At 49.9% G+C, this 19188-nt stretch overlaps 1 protein-coding gene across 4 annotated transcripts; it reads right to left on the reverse strand.

The window, feature by feature from the left end:
• Positions 1-5191: 5191 nt before the first annotated feature.
• Positions 5192-17491, reverse strand: LOC143834291 (uncharacterized). Of its 4 annotated transcripts, XM_077330992.1 has the most exons (10): positions 17340-17491; positions 15707-15830; positions 15313-15384; positions 14938-15045; positions 10674-10754; positions 10088-10210; positions 8271-8759; positions 8080-8172; positions 6053-6121; positions 5192-5927 (listed from the first exon to the last, which is right to left on the reverse strand). In XM_077330992.1, the coding sequence occupies exons 3-10, from the start codon at positions 15359-15361 to the stop codon at positions 5374-5376; spliced, it is 1566 nt and encodes a 521-aa protein (XP_077187107.1). In that variant the 5' UTR covers positions 15362-15384; positions 15707-15830; positions 17340-17491; the 3' UTR covers positions 5192-5373. The 4 variants fall into 4 exon arrangements, with proteins under 4 accessions (XP_077187107.1, XP_077187106.1, XP_077187109.1 ...); XM_077330991.1 differs by lacking the exon at positions 15313-15384; XM_077330994.1 differs by lacking the exon at positions 10674-10754.
• Between the last annotated feature and the right edge of the window lie 1697 nt (positions 17492-19188).

The raw sequence follows: 19188 nt of genomic DNA on the forward strand, positions 1-19188 counted from the left end.
ACATCATGACATTTGTTAAAGACACCCTAGGTCAGAGCACCAGTTTGGTGTAGCGGTTAGGAGTACGGACTTTTAATATGGCGACCTGGGTTCAATTCTGGACTCCCCCATATGCAGCCAGCTGAGGGACCTTGGGCTCCCCACAGCACGGACCGAGCAGGAATCTCAGGGCTCTCTCAGCCTCACCCACCTCACAGGGGGTCTGTTGTGGGGAGAGGGAAGGGAAGGTGATTGGAAACCCATGCAGACTACAAGCTGGTGTTACCAGTATGGAGGTGCAAAAGCATCTCTGTGGTACCACAGTAGCCCTGAAACATGGGTTTAGCACTATAGCGCTCAACTCAGAACGTTGAAAAACGGTGGTGGTTGGGGAAGCAAACTGTGTGTGAACGAGACCTTGGGGTACTTGTGGATTGTAAACTAAATATGAGCAGGCAGTGTGATGCAGCGGTAAAAAAGGCAAATGCCATTTTGGGCTGTATCAACAGAGGCATCACATCAAAATCACAAGATGTCATAGTCCCATTGTATACGGCACTGGTCAGACCACACCTGGAATACTGTGTGCAGTTCTGGAGGCCTCACTTCAAGAAGGACGTAGATAAAATTGAAAGGGTACAGAGGAGAGCAACGAAGATGATCTGGGGCCAAGGGACCAAGCCCTATGAAGATAGGTTGAGGGACTTGGGAATGTTCAGACTGGAGAAAAGGAGGCTGAGAGGGGACATGATAGCCCTCTTTAAGTATTTGAAAGGTTGTCATGTGAAGGAGGGCAGGATGCTGTTCCCATTGGCTGCAGAGGAAAGGACACGCAGTAATGGGTTTAAACTTCAAGTACAACGATTTAGGCTAGATATCAGGAAAAAGTTTTTCACAGTCAGAGTAGTTCAGCAGTGGAATAGGCTGCCTAAGGAGGTGGTGAGCTCCCCCTCACTGGCAGTCTTCAAGCAAAGGTTGGATACACACTTTTCTTGGATGCTTTAGGATGCTTAGGGCTGATCCTGCGTTGAGCAGGGGGTTGGACTAGATGGCCTGTATGGCCCCTTCCAACTCTATGATTCTATGATTCTATGATTCTATGATTCTATAAGAAGGGCTCCAGACATTTTAAACAGCACACCACAGCGATTCAGAAGCACAACAAAGAAGCGACAATGGAAGAAAGCCGTTTCCCTCAAAAACGGCTCAACCACGCCTTGCTTGCCGGGCCGCAAATGGCCTTGTGCAAAAAGGTAAATAAAATCCTTTGGCAGCCAGTTGCTAAAACAGGTCGGTCTGAAACAACAATGAAAAAAAACCCATTAGCAACCAGCTACTAAAACTGAATACAAAGGCGCCATAGTTCTGAAATGTTTTCAGAAATTTTCATATGCTGTCAAAATTACCAAAGGTTGGACAAGATGAGTTCTGGGCCATTTGCAGCCCTGGAGCTGTGACATTCAGCTATGGCCCTGGCGCCCGAAATGGGAATTCTTTTCTCTTGTCGTTGGCCGCATGCAGACTTACAGTGGAATAGTTGGTAGATGGTACATAGACCCTGCCACTTGAGGCTGGGAACAGAGACGGTGTCCCTGAATGTTCTTCTGCACCACCAGCAGCAACCCCTCCCCCTCCCTGGACAGTGACAAGTCTAGGGGATTTTCTGCACACCATAAATTTAGCATCATGCTTGCCTTGTGAAGCATCTTATATGCCGCTTTTCTCAACCCGAAGGAGTCTCAAAGCGGCTGACATTCATCTTCTCCCCATAACAGACACCCTGTGAGGGAGGTGAGGCTGAGAGAGCCCTGATATTGCTGAAGAAGAAGAGTTGGTTCTTATATGCCGCTTTTCTCAACCCGAAGGAGTCTCAAAGCGGCTTACAGTTGCCTTCCCCTTCCTTTCCCCACAACACTCTGTTGTGAGGGAGATGGGGCTGAGGGATCCCTGACAGGACTGCTCTGTGAAAACAGCACTATCAGGGCTGTGAGGAGCCCAAGGTCACACAGCTGGCTGCATATCCGCTTTCCTGTGCACACACACAGATACCAGAGAACAGAGTGAGGGAAAGGAACACTGCAGAAAGCTGCTCTTGGCCCAGAGGCTGCCCCAAAGGCTCTTTTGGGAGAATTATGTGGTCAAAGAATGCACCTACGGTACCAAAACACTTTAACTGCAGAATATTCATTCATTCATTCATTCATTCATTCATTCATTCATTCATTCATTCATTCATTCATTCATTCATTCATTCATTCATTCATATTAATTGAACAAGGTACAAAAAGAGCCTCGCCTCTCTTCAGCTGGAGATTTCTCAGCAGCAATAGGTTCCAGGGAAGCCCCACCCCAACTGCAGTTTCCTCTCCGTGTTTGTAGAGCCTGCTTAGGTACAGCTTTCCTACACAAGCATCACCTGGCAGGCATGCCAAGGCAGGTTCCAGTACCTGCACCCAGCCCCCACCGGGATAGGAGAGCCAAGGCAAGCCTGATCCCATCCAATCTCAGCCGCTAAGCAGGTCAGGCCTAGAAGGTGACCTCCAAGGTATATCAAGGTCGTTATGCAAGGACAGGCCACCTCCGAACACCTCTTGCCCGGCAACCAGGCAATCTGCGGACCTCCTGGCTCCCTCACACACACGCCAGACGATACATAAGCAAGTGTCTGCCCCTGACGTTCCCTTATGACAGCGGGAATTGACTCTGCAGTGACTGGAAGCCCGGATCAGGTTCCCTGAGGACACCATTTCCGACCCCTCCTTGAGGGTTTCTCCCACACTGGCGCTGCAGCCTGAAGAACTTGTTTGTCAGAAGCAAACGGTGAGAAACGGGCACGTCTCGAGCAACACTTCCTCTTTTAACGGGTGTTCAGCCCTCTGATGTTTAGGGCAGGATGCAACAATCACGGTTAGTTCGTGGAGCTGTGAAGTCACAGAGGAGTGTAACAGTTCTGGGCTTGCCTCAGCAGATGCTGCCTCCCTCCCCTTCGGCCTCGTTCCCCGGGGCTTGGGAACAAGCCGGGATTTCGGCATTCCTGCGTGGAGGCAAACTTTGGGCGATGAGCCTACTTCAAGCCATGATTTGAGATTCTAGGTTGTCAGACACAAGTTCATCCCACTTAATGGAGTGGCTCACGTGTCAGCCATTGCAGTAGCAATAATGATGCTGATTACACATCCGGCCAAGCGTGGAAGGCTAGGCGCTTTTCCACACGTGCAAAAATAGCTGGACAGCCTCCAAATGTTGGCGGCATAGTCAGGCCAAAACCAAAAAGAGGAACACAACCCAACCTTAACAGGTAGGGACTCAGAAGTTGAGCTGTACAATAAAATAATGTAAAAATGTGGATTATTTATTGTAGTGCACAATTAAAAACAGAATAAAACTTGATAAAAACTATACAGCAGGGATAGTCAATCTGTGGTCCTCCAGATGTCCATGGACTACAATTCCCATGAGCCCCTGCCAGCGTTTGCTGGCAGGGGCTCATGGGAATTGTAGTCCATGGACATCTGGAGGGCCACAGGTTGACTACCCCTGCTATACAGAACTAACAGCACATATGACCAAATGCGTTTCGACCCTACTGGGTCTTCCTCAGTGGTCAGAACTGTGATAACGCACCCTATATAAAATATTTATATTACACTCATTATAAAGTGTAGGTGAGCTTTTTTCCTGATGCACATGAGATACGCTCTCAGCACAAAATTATATAATAGCGAAGGATCCCATTCAACCACTCAGCTTCTCTTTATAATGAGTGTAATACAAATATTTTATATAGGGCATAGTCAGGCCCCTCCACGTGATGTCGCCAACGCCCCGAGGCTGCCCAGTAGCCAGCTTGCGATTTCATCATTTTAATCTCACGATTTCAGTAATCGAGAAAAGTAGATTTACCCACCTAAAATGCATGAGCCACCGATGAGCAACCAGTGAAAAGAATGCACAATAGTCTGGGCATCTTTGTCCCACCCTCACACCCGCCTCTCTCTCCACTGCATCCCTCAATTGCATCCCTTTTCCACAGGAAGGGAAATCCGAATGTGTGAAATGGTCTCAGAGTGCGACAGGGTTGGCAGGTCTCTCGTTAGGATGGTTCTAACCATAGAGATTCGGGCCGTTCCTAGAGTGACATGACATCACTTCTGGTTTTATGCAGAAGAGACGTCAGGTCGCTTGCAACTCCAGTGTCCCTGCATTTCCCCCCCGGGTGCCACACCCCACCCATGGCCATTTCTCCAACAACGGTAGGCGTGCAGGCGTATGTCACCCATGACAAGGGGAGACTACAAACCCAGTCAAATGCTGTGGGCAGTAGGGACTTACAGACTCTAAGCCCACCCACCCCCCCCACCCCCGTGCCATAAGCAGGTTGCAGTAATTATTTCTGCTCCACCTTTCTTTTGTAGCTCAAGGAAGTTTACAGTTCTAAGATTAAAGGTCATACAATAAGACCACATTAACCCACCCCCTTCAGAAAAATGCCTTTAGCTTAAACACTATCAAAAGCCCCTCTCTTGCTTTTGTTCCCCACATCCTCTCTTTCCCCATTAGGGAAATAGTTGTTGAGGGGACACAGTTCTCAGCCCTCCCTTTGGGGCTTCGGGAGGGCAGTGGCTGAGTGGAAAAGCCTCTGCTTGGCCTTCAGAAGGTCCCAGGATCAATCCCCAGCATCACCCATTAAAAGGATCAAGTCACAGGTGATGTGAGAGACCTCTGCCTGAAACCCAGCCAGCCAATACGAGCCAGCTGGGTGACCTTGGGCTCACCACAGCACTGATAAAGCTGTTCTGACCGAGCAGGAATATCAGGGCTCTCTCAGCCTCACCTGCCTCACAGGGTGTCTGTTGTGGGGAGAGGAAAGGGAAGGCGAATATAAGTTGCTTTGAGCCTCCTTTGGGTAGAGAAAAATGGCATATAAGAACCAACTCTTCTTCTTCTTCTTCAGTAATCTCAGGGCTCTCTCAGCCTCACCCTCCTCACAGGGTGTCTGTTGTGGGGAAAGGAAAGGGAAGGCGATTGTAAGCCGCTTTGAGACCCCTTCGGGTAGAGAAAAGCAGCATATAAGAAACAGCTCTTCTTCAGTAAAAGCAAAAGACGCTGACCTCAATTTCTTCCCAAGCAGTTTCACAGCATCAAGTTTGTCTGAAACTTCCAAATTTCCGTAAGGCTACATGTTACACGAAAACAGCTTTGCCTGAAAAAATTATAAAGAAAGAGACCTGAGCTTTTATTTATAGAAGCCATCAACGTAGGAATCCAGATATGGACTGGGCTGCGGGGGAGGGGGGACAACCACCGGCAAAAGTGAGATTTTAAGTTTGGGGGTGAGATTTTTAACACTGGGGTGGGCTTTACCGTTAAAAGTGCTCCAGCGGTGGGGGCACGCTATATATCAGGGGAGTACTTGGCCCTGGGGCGCACCACCCTGGGGGGCCGCAAGAGGAGTGTGTGGGAGGGCTGGCTTCCGCCCTGCGATGAGTGGGCAGTAGGGGGGTCCATCGCCATCTGCTGCGCGGGAGGAGCGTGGGAGTTTAAGGGCCCGGGGCACGAAGGCGGAGCGTGGCTCTGTTGCTGCTGCATAATCAGCTCCCCCAGTCTGTCCAAACTCTTCATGGCGGCCTCCATGATGCGGAAGTTGCGCTGCAGGGCTTCCTCCACGAGCCTCCGGTCCTCTCTCGCCTCTTCCCTGTCCGCCCGCATCTCCGCCATCATTTCCTCGTGCTGCCTGCGGCGCTCCGCCATGTCTTCCGCGTACCGCTTCTTCTCCGCGGCGTGCTCCCGGCGGCGCTCCTCCATCTCCTGGCTGTGCTCCCTGCTGGACTGCTCCATCATGCGCTCCGCCACGTTGTAGAGACCAGGGACACGGCGCTTCTTGGCCCGCGCGTTGGCCAGGCGTGTGGCAGGGGAGAGCTCTGCCGGATGGGGCTCCGCGTCCACGCCTGTGGGTGAGGAAGGAGAGCAGGGAGGAGCACTGTCAAGGGTGGAAAGTCTCCGGAATGAATAGAGGCATATGACCTACGGGCCCCCTGACCCAGAACCACGATGCATAGGCAAAGCCACGTACCTCCCCTAGCACTCCCTGTTGGACTTTCAGGGGTCCTGGCGCATTGCTCCTCATCCCCAGATGTGTGCGCTGGAAAGAGAAAGGGCGGTTTGTGAGGAGACAAAAGCAGCCTGCATTCAATGGGATTTGAGGTACTGGTGACAGAAGGGAAGAGAAGGGGGGATTGAGGGTTCCGCCATGTTTACTGCTGTGATTGTCTATTTTAATTGGGGTTGTAATGGGTTTTTAGTTGGACTCTTGCAAACCACCACGAGCCTCTTGGGAGTGGCGGTTAATACATTTAATAATAAATAATAAATAATAAATAATACATAATAAATAATACATAACAATAAACAATAAACAATAAACAATAAACAACAATAAGCAATAATAAATAATAAATAATAAATAATAATAATATTGTTTCATGTCGCCATGATTTCATGCACTGCCAGGTGTCTACCCCAGCTTTATCCCTGTGTAGTTCCCAATCATATGGTCATTCTTTACAGTGTTATTAGATCTGCCAAGAACAAGGACTCTGTGGGGCATCTACCTGCTCAGACTTTGCAATAAGTCACATGGCAAACACGACCACAGCTGAGACTTGGGAACTTTATTTCTCTAGACTGTATAGTGAACATCAATTACATACAGTGTTCGGAATATATCCCAGGGAAAACATAATCCTTTCACAGGGAGTGCATGATTACTTTCCCACTACTGTCTCCCACATCCAGCTCACTTGCGCAGTGGCTACCTCAAGGAAGCAGAATAATTAGGAGAAGCCATGTAATCGGCATTATTCTTGGCGCAGGTTTTTAGAACCCCCCACAGATACAGAGTTAGAACCACAGAATCCTAGAGTTGGAAAGGGCCATACAGCCCATCTAATCCAACCCCCTGCTCAATGCAGGATCAGCCTCAAGCATCCAGGATAAGGATCTGTCCAGCTGCTGCTTGAAGACCACCAGTGAGGGGGGGAGCTCACCACCTCCTTAGGCAGCCCATTCCACTGCTGAACTACTCTATAATTTTTTTCCTGGTATCTAGCCAATATTATACTTTAAACCACAAACTTTAAACCTATATTGTTCTCCACGTAGTTTAAACCTATGACTGCAGGGCCTCTGCTGCCAACAGGAAGCTTTCTCTGCCCTCCTCTAAGTGACACCCTCTCAAATACTTAAAAGACAGCCATCCTGTCCCCTCTCAAGCTCAGTGTAGAATCATAGAACCATAGAGTTGGAAGGGGCCATACAGGCCATCTAGTCATAGAATCATAGAACCATAGAGTTGGAAGGGGCCATACAGGCCATCTAGTCATAGAATCATAGAATCATAGAGTTGGAAGGGGCCATACAGGCCATCTAGTCATAGAATCATAGAACCATAGAGTTGGAAGGGGCCATACAGGCCATCTAGTCATAGAATTATAGAACCATAGAGTTGGAAGGGGCCATACAGGCCATCTAGTCATAGAATCATAGAACCATAGAGTTGGAAGGGGCCATACAGGCCATCTAGTCATAGAATCATAGAATCATAGAGTTGGAAGGGGCCATACAGGCCATCTAGTCCAACCCCCTGCTCAACGCAGGATCAGTGTACAGTGACTCTGTTCCAGCCATTTTAAAGCTCCTCCCGTCCATTACTTTCAAAGCAATCCTGGAGAGTAAGGGGAAACTGGGAAGTCAGAGGTGAACCATATGGATGTGTGTACGAGAGAGAGAGAGAGAGAGAGAGAGAGAGAGAGAGAGAGAGAGAGAGAGAGAGCCTGCTGGCTGGCTGGTCACCATGTCCAGGCCCAAAGAACCTGGAGCGGGGGAAGAAGTTGGAGGAGGCATGGCATAAAAACAGGAAAAATGCATTAATGCAAACGATACATTGTTAAAACGCAAGATTTATACATTGTTACAATGCTCTATTGTAGCAGACTCACACCCAGAGCCCAAACCGAAGAAGGGCAAGGTAAAAATGGTGCCGGGGAGGGAGAACAAGCAGTGGGGCCCTCCTGGATCCCAAGGCCTACGCGCATGGCATACCTGGCGTGGCTGCCTCCTCTATCGGCATCTCGTCCGTCTCCTCCTTGGGGTGGGGGGTGGGTCGGCTGCCTGCAGGATCCATCATGGCGGTTCCTGGAAAGGGATGACGCTGATGAATAGGAAGGAGCGGGAGGAGCAGGCGAATAAGGAGGCAACGGGGCCCTGAGCGCTCTCGTGGTGGCTCATCTCACCTGACGTTGCAGGGGTGGAGCAGCGCATGTCCTCTATGCAATTCTCCACCTTGACCGTCGGCAGACCATAGGCGAGGAACTGCTCCGGCCCTTCCTGCAGCACGGGGCGGGGCCTCTGCGGCTCGGCCGGCTTGCGAAGGGCGTTCAGGCTGCGCGGCACCCGTTTCGGCTTCACGCTGGCGTCCCCTCGCAGGATGCGGTGGAGCTCTTCGAAATACGGGCAGGTGGCCCGGTTGCTGCCCGTCTGGCTGTTGAGGGTGACCACCCGCTTGTACTCCAGGCGCAGGGCTTTCGCCTTGGTCCGGCACTCCACCGCCGTGCGGCTGTGGCCCCGCTTGGCCATCTCCTTGGAGATCATCTCGAAGGAGTCAATGTTGCGGTGGCAGCTGCGGAGGGCCTCCTGCACGTTTTGCTCCCCCCAGAGGGCAAGCAGGTCCAGGGTCTCGTCGCGCCTCCATGACACCCCGCGGACACCGGACGGTTTGCTGGCTGCGGGCGTGAGATTTGAAAAGGGGAGAAATGAGGGAAGATTGGCGGGGAGGGGAGAAGAAACGGCAGGGGAAAGCATACAGTAGGGTCTCCTTGAGCCTGCGGGTGCTGCGGTGGAAGGTTCTGGCAGAACAGCTATTAAAAACATCTGGGTAGCCAATCGGATCTCCACTGGCCAATCAGAAGCCAATTAAAAGGGCACATGATGGGTGCCGGGAAATGTATCAGTAGGCACCATTGCACACCTAGGGCCCTAATCTGGGCTTTACAAGAGTCACCTTAAAAAATGGATTTAAAATGCCCTAAAAATGAGTTGGGCAGAGGGTACAGGACCAAACAGGGGGATGAGTTTGCATGAGGACTGTTGCTTCACTTCTCAGCTCCCCTCCCATTTTGGGTTGATTGCTGTTTGGGCTATGGAACCTTTTGTGCATGTCATTCATTCATTCATTCATTCATTCATTCATTCATTCATTCATTCATTCATTCATTCATTCATTCATTCATTCCCTGCCACTCCTGGAACCAGCACGTGGCAGTTTGTCCATATAAAATTTGTCCATTTAAATATGTCCAAATAAAACCCCTATAAAACCCTATTAAAACACTCCAGACATAATCATACAATAAATCAAAAACCTAAGACACACGGTGGTATTCAACCCCCTAACCCCCCCCCCCCAAGAAAAACCATCTACACACCGGAGTGGGAAGAGGGAGCAGAGATGACAAATGCTACATAGCTTACACCTCAGTACCGGGGGGCCCAACAGATCTTTCTTGCTGTGAGAGCCTCAACCATAGACCTGCTGGAAGAGCTCCATTTTGCAGGCCCTGTAGAATGTCAGAAACTCCTGCAGGGCCTGCAGCTCCTCCGGGAGCTCATTCCACCAGGTGGGGGCCAGAACCGAAAAGGCCCTGGCCCTAGTTGAGGCCAGGCGTCCCTCCCTGGGGCTGGGGACAACCAGAAAGTTGGTACCCGCAGAACATAAAACTCTGCGAGGGGCATAGGGCGAGAGGCGGTCCCTCAGATATGTGGGTCCCAGACCACGAAGGTCATAAACAGAACCTTGAACTGGATCTGGGCAGCAACTAGCAGCCAATGACATTTAATGACATAATAACACCATATAATTTCAGAAGGAAACATCCCTGATAGAACACTATAGCGTTATTGCATTATAGCATGATAGCAGATATATATATATATTTAAGCCCTGGAAAAATCCTCCCAGGGGGGAAATGATGGGGGGAAATAATGGGGAGGGGGAAATGATGGGGGGGAAACCAAGGTGGGCGGGTCCTTTGCACAGCAGAAATGTCTTTACCTGGTTTCTTCACCAGGGATCTGTGAAACAGCCTCCTCGTCACATTCATTGGCTCCGAGAGTCTTATCTCCTCCGTCCCTGGCCAAAGCCCCTTGTCGTTCGTGCTTGCTTGACCATGGGCTCCTAGAACAAAGATTTCTTCAGGATTGAGAAACTCCTAGACCGAACCTGGGTGGGGCCGGAAAGCTCTCAGAAGGCCACGGAGTTAATCACTTGTTAATTTTGGGGGGGCACGTCTGAAGTTTTGCAACCTTGCGGCCCAGTATGTACGGTCGTTTTTAAATTTTCATTGAAGGCCTCCAAAGGTGGAAATGGCCCAGGCCTTTCCAGAACGCAGAGAAGACCAACTTCTCCTCACCACTTCTGTGAGGCACATCCCACAGGTAAGAAAACCTGCAGAAGAACTGAGCCAGCAGGGGTGCTGTCTTGGGGGCTGCTATCCTCTGACAAAAGCAGGCTGTCTTTTAAGGATCTGGCTGGGGAAGCACTGGGGGTTCTCACACTTCTTCTGTGAGGGTCAGATTATTAGAGGTTCCACAATCCTATTTTTTCCCCTGTGACTCTGTGATTTCAGCCAGTCCCTCACCTTTGTGGGAATCTGGGAGTCTCCTGTACTCCTCGGAAGGGTTTTCCTCTTCCTCCACTTTTATTATCACATCAGGGACCCCTAATCAGGAAAGAGATCCCAAAAATATCAAGAAAACCAAACCATGGTTCATGTTCAAACGGTAAATCCGTTGACAGGACTCGGTAATGTTCGATATAATTTGCTGTAAGTCATGCTAAACTGCTGACATCGTAACTAGAAAGCTTTGATACCTTAAAGTTACTTAATGCCGGTTGATACCTCGACTCTTGAGATGTGTACATTCGGTCGTTTCCCGGGCTAACAAATGCCCTGAATATTCTATTCATAATTTATTTGTTTGGGACATTTACATCCTGCTTCTACAAGAAATCTTGCCTAAGGAGGTTGTTCTGGTACTCCCGAGCCATTTAAAGGTGACCATCTGCACTTTGAATTGGACCCGAAGTGAACAAAAATGGGCAAACTGCATTTTTCAGCACAAGGTTGACGTGGTCCCTCTATCCATCCTCCTGAAGCAATCTGGCAGCCCAGCCCAATTTAGTACTCTGAAAGCACCTCGTAGAATCATAGAATCATAGAATTGGAAGGGGCCATACAGGCCATGTAGTCCAACCCCCTGCTCAACGCAGGATCAGCCCAAAGCATCCTAAAGCATCCAAGAAAAGTGTGTATCCAGCCTTTGCTTGAAGACTGCCAGTGAGGGGGAGTTCACCACCTCCTTAGGCAGCCTATTCCACTGCTGATCTACTCTGACTGTGAAAAAGTTTTTCCTGATATCTAGCCTATATCGTTGTACTTGAAGTTTAAACCCATTACTGCGTGTCCTCTTCTCCGCAGCCAACAGAAGCAGCATCCTGCCCTCCTCCAAATGACAACCTTTCAAATACTTAAAGAGGGCTATCATGTCCCCACTCAACCTCCTTTTCTCCAGGCTGAACATTCCCAAGTCCCTCAACCTATCATCATAGGGCTTGGTCCCTTGGCCCCAGATCATCTTCGTCGCTCTCCTCTGTACCCTTTCGATTTTATCTACGTCCTTCTTGAAGTGAGGCCTCCAGAACTGCACACAGTACTCCAGGTGTGGTCTGACCAGTGCCGTATACAATGGGACTATGACGTCTTGTGATTTTGATGTGATGCCCCTGTTGATACAGCCCAAAATGGCATTCGCCTTTTTTACTGCTGCATCACCTCTCCATCACCTTTACCCTGCTTCCTCTACAAGCAAGAAAAGCTGGGGGGGGGGCTTAGTGTTCATACAGCTCATCATCCCTGTGAGTCTCTCGCCCAACTGATGGGGAAAGTCTAAAGCAAATTGTTTCCTTTTAGCTGGTAACAGCTGCTAAGGAAGCTTCCATCCCTTAGCTTGAAAGTTTATGGGAGAAGCTTGCCTTCCTTGAATGTCCTTTTCATTCAGCTTTCAGTGTCAGAGTCCACGGTGGGTTTCAGATTCCACGGAGCTGTAGATTTTACTCCAGATTAATTCAGGAACCAGCTTAAATTCCTCTCATACCATTACAAAACATATTATCTGAAGAGGGCTGTCTTACTACTACACACAGTACAATGCATATTGTGACACAGTATATATTGCAATGTTCATGTAACATTTGAACTTGTGTGTAATTTACATATTTCTTAGTTCAATATCTATCTAAACCAGATCTTTGTATAGCGATCTGATTGTAAACTGCCTCAAGCCCATTATGGGAGAGAGGCAGTATAAAAATCCAATTGCTACATTACTACAGGTATGTTTCAGCATCTCAGTTTTTTAGCCAGCACAATGTTGTGGTTAAGAGCAGTGGACAGTATTCTGGAGAACCAGGTTTGATCCCTCACTCCTCCTTCACATGCAGCCAACTGGGTGACCTTGGGCCAGTCACAGTTCTTTCAGAGTTCTCTCAGCCCCACCTACCTCACAGGATCTCTATTGTGAGGAAAGGGAGGGAAGACGATTGTAAGATGCTTTGAGGCTCGGCTAGGGAGTAAAAAGCGGGGTACAAAACCCCTGGTGCTCCTCCTCCCCCTCCTTTCTCCTCCATAGGCTGTCCTAACAATGGGGTGTCTGTGGTGGGGAGAGGAAGGTGTTTGTAAACCGCTCTGGGACTCCTTCAGATCGTGAAAAGCAGGGTATAAAAAAAACAGCTCTTCTTCTTTAATATCCCAGTTGATGGCCTGGCCTGTTGACCTTTTGGAAGTTACTCTCTGATCTCATCAGTTGCCCATGGCAAAAATATCGCCCCTGCAGCGGTGAAGGCTTTCTCCTTCTGAGGTGGAGGGCATCTAGCTTGGTTTTTCCCCACTATTCTCTCAGGGAGGCAGGTCAAACTTTCAACTTCCTCTGTCCTTGAGGGGAAGAACCCTCCTACTTGCCAGTTCTCTTCTGCTCTCGCATGGGAGCGCACCTATATAATCACAGAATCATAGAGTTGGAAGGGGCCCTACAGGCCATCTAGTCCAACCCCCTGCTCAACGCAGGATCAGCCCTAAGCATCCTAAAGCACCCAAGAAAAGTGTGTATCCAACCTTTGCTTGAAGACTGCCAGTGAGGGGGAGCTCACCACCTCCTTAGGCAGCCTATTCCACTGCTGAACTACTCTGACTGTGAAAAATTTGTTCCTGATATCTAGCCTATATCGTTGTACTTGAAGTTTAAACCCATTACTGCATGTCCTCTCCTCTGCAGCCAGCAGAAACAGCATCCTGCCCTCCTCCAAGTGACAACCTTTCAAATACTTAAAGAGGGCTATCATGTCCCCTCTCAACCTCCTTTTCTCCAGGCTGAACATTTCCAAGTCCCTCAACCTATCTTCATAGGTCTTGGTCCTTGGCCCCAGATCATCCTCGTCGCTCTCCTCTGTACCCTTGCTCTTAAACGTTTGTCTGTCTTCTGTTATTCATCCTTTCCTGTTTTATCCTTATAACTTAAAAAAAAGAAAAGAAAAAAAACCCTTTCCCTTCTTCTATCCTATCTAATTAGTTTTAGTGTGAGTTAGTCACGACTGTGACAGAATTGTCGGTTGGCCTTCAGCAAACTGCCATTTTGGTGCCTTCTTCAAGCGCGCTTTTTAGCCGCTCCCCCCCCCCCCCCCAACATACTTCTCTGGAATGGCAAATCCGCGGACGATTTCCTCTCTGACAAAGCTTGAAACGACTCAGTGAACCCTTTTCCTTGCCTGAGTGGGTGCTTGGTTAGGTCTCAGATCCCTCCTATGCTCTTGCAGTTCTAATGTATTATTCAGAAAGCCTGACCTGGTTTAAAAAGTATCATTCCTAGAAGGCATAACTACCTATCTGTGAGATACTGAGGCATGAATTCATGAGAAGAGTCCATTTTTAGCAAGCCTGTAGCTCAAAATGGCACGTTGCTACATCTACTTATACCTGCTTCTAAAGTTAGGTGAACGGATTCATTGCTCCTTGAAATAGCAGACAGGGAGATCATAGAACCATAGAGTTGGAAGGGGCCACACAGGCCATCTAGTCCAACCCCCTGCTCAACGCAGGATCAGCCTCAAGCATCCATGAGAAGAATCATAGAACCATAGAGTTGGAAGGGGCCACACAAGCCATTTAGCCCAACCCCTGCTCAGTGCAGGATCAGCCTCAAGCATCCTGAGAAGAATCATAGAACCATAGAGTTGGAAGGGGCCACACAGGCCATTTAGCCCAACCCCCTGCTCAGTGCAGGATCAGCCTCAAGCATCCCTGAGAAGAATCATAGAACCATAGAGTTGGAAGGGGCCACACAGGCCATTTAGCCCAACCCCCTGCTCAGTGCAGGATCAGCCTCAAGCATCCATGAGAAGAATCATAGAACCATAGAGTTGGAAGGGGCCACACAGGCCATTTAGCCCAACCCCCTGCTCAGTGCAGGATCAGCCTCAAGCATCCATGAGAAGAATTATAGAACCATAGAGTTGGTAGGGTACACACAGGCCATCTAGTCCTACCCCCTGCTCAGTGCAGGATTGGCCTCAAGCATTTGAAGAAACAGTTTGGAAGATCTTGTTCTCCTAAGAGTCCTGAGGATCTGGAAGCCATGAATTTGCCCTGGGAAAGCTTATCGACCATATCAGAGATCTCTGTGGTACATCGAACACGTCCCAAGCAGTGAGGGTAAACTGGGACAGAGTGGATCTCAACAGATTTGTCTTCTTAATTATTTCCTTACCTAGAAGATTTCTAGGCTGCCTTTCCATTCAAGATATACCACAATCTGAGACCAACTGATCGCCTCTGATTTCCAATCCCTTACCTAAGTTAGCATCTGACGGCGTCTTCTTTTCCTCCAGGCTCTGAAGGCCAGGCCCAAGTGGATCTCCCCTCTGTCCCGGCTGAAACGTCAGCAAAGGAACTGGAAGACCTGTCCAGAGAGAGATGAACGGTGGCTGGCATTAAATGGTTAAGGTAAGTGAAAGGGGGGGGGGGTATGAATGTCAAGGGAGGAGGCCCACAATCCCATGTTTTCTCCATTAACCATGGCTGAAGGTTCCCTTAACCATGGCTGAAGGTTCAAGAGGATTAATGATGCTCTGTCATAATTCATCCTCAAGCCACCACTGTTGACAATCAGACCTTGCAGGTATCTCCCATGTGGCTACCTCCGTCTTTGGTCAGTTAGGGAAGTTACCTATATAGCTGTGATTTGCTGATGGGATGCAGCTTCCTCCTTCTCCCATATGTGGTGGTCATATAGATAAGCCTGGGTAAAAACAGATGTGTTGGCTTGAAGCCTAAAGGAAAGTAAGTAAGGTAGGCGCCAGGCAAGCCTCAGGGGGGAGGAGTTCCACAGGTGAGGTGCCGCCACTGAGAAAGCCCTGTTGCCTCTGATGTACACCTGCCTCGTTCGTGTCAGCAGGGCACACAGAACAGGGCCTGATCAACTCAGACATGCGCAAAGGTTGCAGAGATGTTCTCCATGTCACCTGTGAAAATGCCTTAGATAGTTTCTACCTAATCGTTCCCCAACCCCTTCACGGATCATTAGAAATTAACCTCTCCAAGCCGATGAAGGAAACGCTTACCTGGAGAGCCGACCGTCCTGCAATCCTCCTGCATGATCACCAGGTGCGAAATCCTTAGAACGAGATCAAAGGAAGACCCTCTTCCCATGGAACTTTACATTCACATCTCCAAGCTCAGGGGTGCCTGGAAGAGAGAAAAAGGGACTCCCAACTGGAATGCTAAAGATTTAATGACTTCTACCCCAAAGAAATGAGCCTCTTGTGGCGCAGGGTGGTAAGGCAGCAGAAATGTTGTCTGAAGCTCTGCCCATGAGGCTGGGAGGCACTGGCAAACCACCCCGTATTGAGTCTGCCATGAAAACGCTGGAGGGCGTCACCCCAAGGGTCAGACATGATTCAGTGCTTGCACAGGGGATACCTTTACCTTTTATCTTACCTCCAAAGAAAGGGGTTTAAGGGGTTTTACGGGTATCCTATTTCATTGTTTTATTGCAAGCTGCCCCAAGACGATGGTAAGCGGCAGTATATACATTCAAATATAAAATAACTAAATAAACAAAGCACAGACCAGATAGCCCCAACTGTGTAAGAAGTGTAAGGACAGCACGCTGCCGGCAGAAAGGCAAAGTTCTGCCAATTAAGCGTACACAGTGGCTCACTTTTCACAATTGAAAAGGCACAGTGGGAGATACCGTGGTGGGCCGGCCTTCCTCCAGCGACATATCTGGTCCCCAGGCTGCAAGCATACCTCCCGCGGTCTTAAGGGCTAGAAACTTGGCAGAGGCTGTTTCTAAGGGGTTGCTGATCCCAGGGACAGAGCCCAGCCCCTCTGGCATGTTCCCCCAAGGGAACCTCTTTTGCCTCCGGTCACCTGGGCCCAGTCCCCTCCAGACAAGGGCTGCTGCCTGCAGCCTCCGTCCCCCATCCTCCCCATTGCTCTGGCAGCGCTGGGCTCTTCTGCCGCCCAGCCCATCCTTCTTCATTTCAGGCGCTTTCCATCCGGAGCTGTCACTCCCCACCCCTCCCCGTCCCCCAACAGCCGCGGCTTTTATTCCGGATTTTTTGGGAGAGTGTGCAGCATCGGGGCGCTTTCGCGGACTTTCCGGGTATTTCCCCGGGCAGCGGCCGCACCTCGTCGGAGATTGCAAATGGCAAACCCTTTTCCCAGCCGCGGCCAAGCCAACCAGAGCGCCTTCGCGAACCACGCGCGGGGGCAAGAAGGGGGCTTCCCCAAACTTGCTTGCCGGCCGCCTTCCGACGGACAATCGGAGCCAAAGCGGATCCCCGCGTCTCTCCTCTCCTCCCCGACATCCGGCAGACCCCCCACCCGCCCTGGGCTTTTTATGCCCCTTTCTCCTCCGGCGGGGTCGTTCGGAGGGCTATTGCGATGCTCCGTCGTGCCTTTGCTACAGATCTAACCCGCCAGCCGGAGGAGGAGGAAGAGGCGGCGGCGGGGATGGCGGCGGGGAGGAAAAGCAGGCAGGAAGCCTCCATGCGGAGGCGCCGCTGCGAACGAGAGCGACCGGGAACTCGCCCCCGTGCGGAATCAACCCAAGTTCTGGCTCCGGCGCCGCTCCGCTTCGGCAATCGGGCGGCTGGCAGGAAGAGCCGCTCCTCGGTGGGAACGACCAAGCGGCGGGGGGGATTTCCCTTGCAAGCCCAGCCAGCCAGCCACCCACCCGGGCGATCGTACCTTTCGCGGCTCTTCGCCTGCTTCCCTGCACCAGCAGTTTTGGGGAGGTGCCTTCCCATCGCCCTTTCGCGGTTACCAAAAACTAGGGCCACCCATAGTGGGCGTGCCGGAGCGGGGAAATCGGTTCCCAAGCCGATGGGTGTGTGTGTGTGCAGAGAGAGACTCAAGCCTTCATGGGAGTTGTAGTCCATCCTCCAGCCTCTCCGCGCACAGACGAGGTTTGCGGTGGCTTCTGGGAGTTGTCACATTTTTTTTTTTTCGCTTTCCTCGGCCGCCCTCTGGAAGCCAAGCTCCCGCCCTGGAGCGCGGAATTACCGCCGCCGATGAGCGGGGACAGCCCTGCCGCTGCAGGCTGATCACGGACTTGCGAAGGCAAACCCTTCACCTAATGACGACATTAGATGCGGCGCTCAGACGGGGGTTTACTGTCCCTTCCGCCCCATGATAATTAGAGGGATAGATTTAGGGATGCCAACCTCCAGCGGGACCGGGGGATGCTTTGGCTGATGTCCCCGACTACAGAGATCAGTTCTTCTGGAGACGATGGGGGCTTTGGAGGGAGGGCTCCGTGGCACTGAGGTTCTCCCCAGGCTCCATCCCGAAGCGACATATAAGAAACAACTCACAAGGTGTCTGTTGTGGGGAGAGGAATGGAAGGCGACTGTAAGCCACTCTGAGACTCCTTTGGGTAGAGAAAAGCGGCATATAAGTACCAACTCTTCTTCTTCAGTAATATCAGGGCTCTCTCAGCCTCACCTCCCTCACAGGGTGTCTGTTGTGGGGAGAGGAATGGGAAGGCGACTGTAAGCCACTCTGAGACTCCTTTGGGTAGAGAAAAGCGGCATATAAGTACCAACTCTTCTTCTTCAGTAATATCAGGGCTCTCTCAGCCTCACCTCCCTCACAGGGTGTCTGTTGTGGGGGGAGGAAAGGGAAGCGACTGTAAGCCGCTTTGAGACTCCTTCGGGTAGAGAAAAGCAGCATATAAAAGAGCCAACTCTACTTCTTTAGTAATATCAGGGTTCTCTCAGCCTCACCCACATCATAGGGTATCTGCTGTGAGGAGAGGAATATAAGAACTAACACTTCTAAATTGGTTCCAGAAATTTCTGCAGTTAACACCAAAATTCCTTTTCATTCAGGAACAATCTATAAAAATTAAACAGTGTGTTGAAAAGAGTTTTATATTGTAAATAAAACTTATGAGAGTAGTCCTTGGTGTAATTCCTTGGCGTCAATACCACTAGAGTCGTGGATAACCACCCCCGGAATGTTAAATGACAACTTACAAGAGAGAGCCCACAAGCTCAAAAATAGATGACCAATAGTTTGTTACCTTGCCAAAATGATGTATTTATTTACAAAACCTTAGGATTGTGCATTTGGCAGGCGGCTCCAAACTATGTCCTCAACAAACAGGACAAGGATTTGCATAAACTCCGTATTTTGGACCTCTGTATGGACAACTTGGACTTTTACTTCTCCACACATCAATATAAGAGAAGTGTCCTGTCTGCTCAAAATGTTTTTTCACTCCAGGGGTACCTCTGATGTAGTTATAAAACACTTCAGCCAAAGGAAAGGGCACCTTTTATTACCTCTGGTATAAAAGTTCAAATATGCAGATGATACCACTCTAATGGCAGAAAGCGAAGTGGAACTAAAGAGCCTCTTGATGCGGGTGAAGGAGGAGAGTGCAAAAGTTGGCTTGAAACTCAACATCAAAAAAACAAGAATCATGGCATCCGACCCTCTCAATTCCTGGCAAATAGAGGGGGAAGAGATGGAGGTAGTGACAGATTTTATTTTCCTGGGCTCTAAGATCACTGCTCCTGGCAAATAGATGGGG

Source organism: Paroedura picta, chromosome 3 (assembly GCF_049243985.1).
Source record: "Paroedura picta isolate Pp20150507F chromosome 3, Ppicta_v3.0, whole genome shotgun sequence".
NCBI lineage: Eukaryota > Metazoa > Chordata > Lepidosauria > Squamata > Gekkonidae > Paroedura > Paroedura picta.

Excerpts from the sequence above, each read along its gene's own strand:
- LOC143834291 (XM_077330991.1), bottom strand. The coding sequence starts at position 15,794 with ATGGGAAGAGGGTCTTCCTTTGATCTCGTTCTAAGGATTTCGCACCTG. Across the intron at positions 10,755-14,937 it reads GCCGTCAGATGCTAACTTAG|GGGTCCCTGATGTGATAATA; the intron begins GTAAGGGATTGG and ends TTTCCTGATTAG. Across the intron at positions 8,173-8,270 it reads CTCCACCCCTGCAACGTCAG|GAACCGCCATGATGGATCCT; the intron begins GTGAGATGAGCC and ends ATCCCTTTCCAG.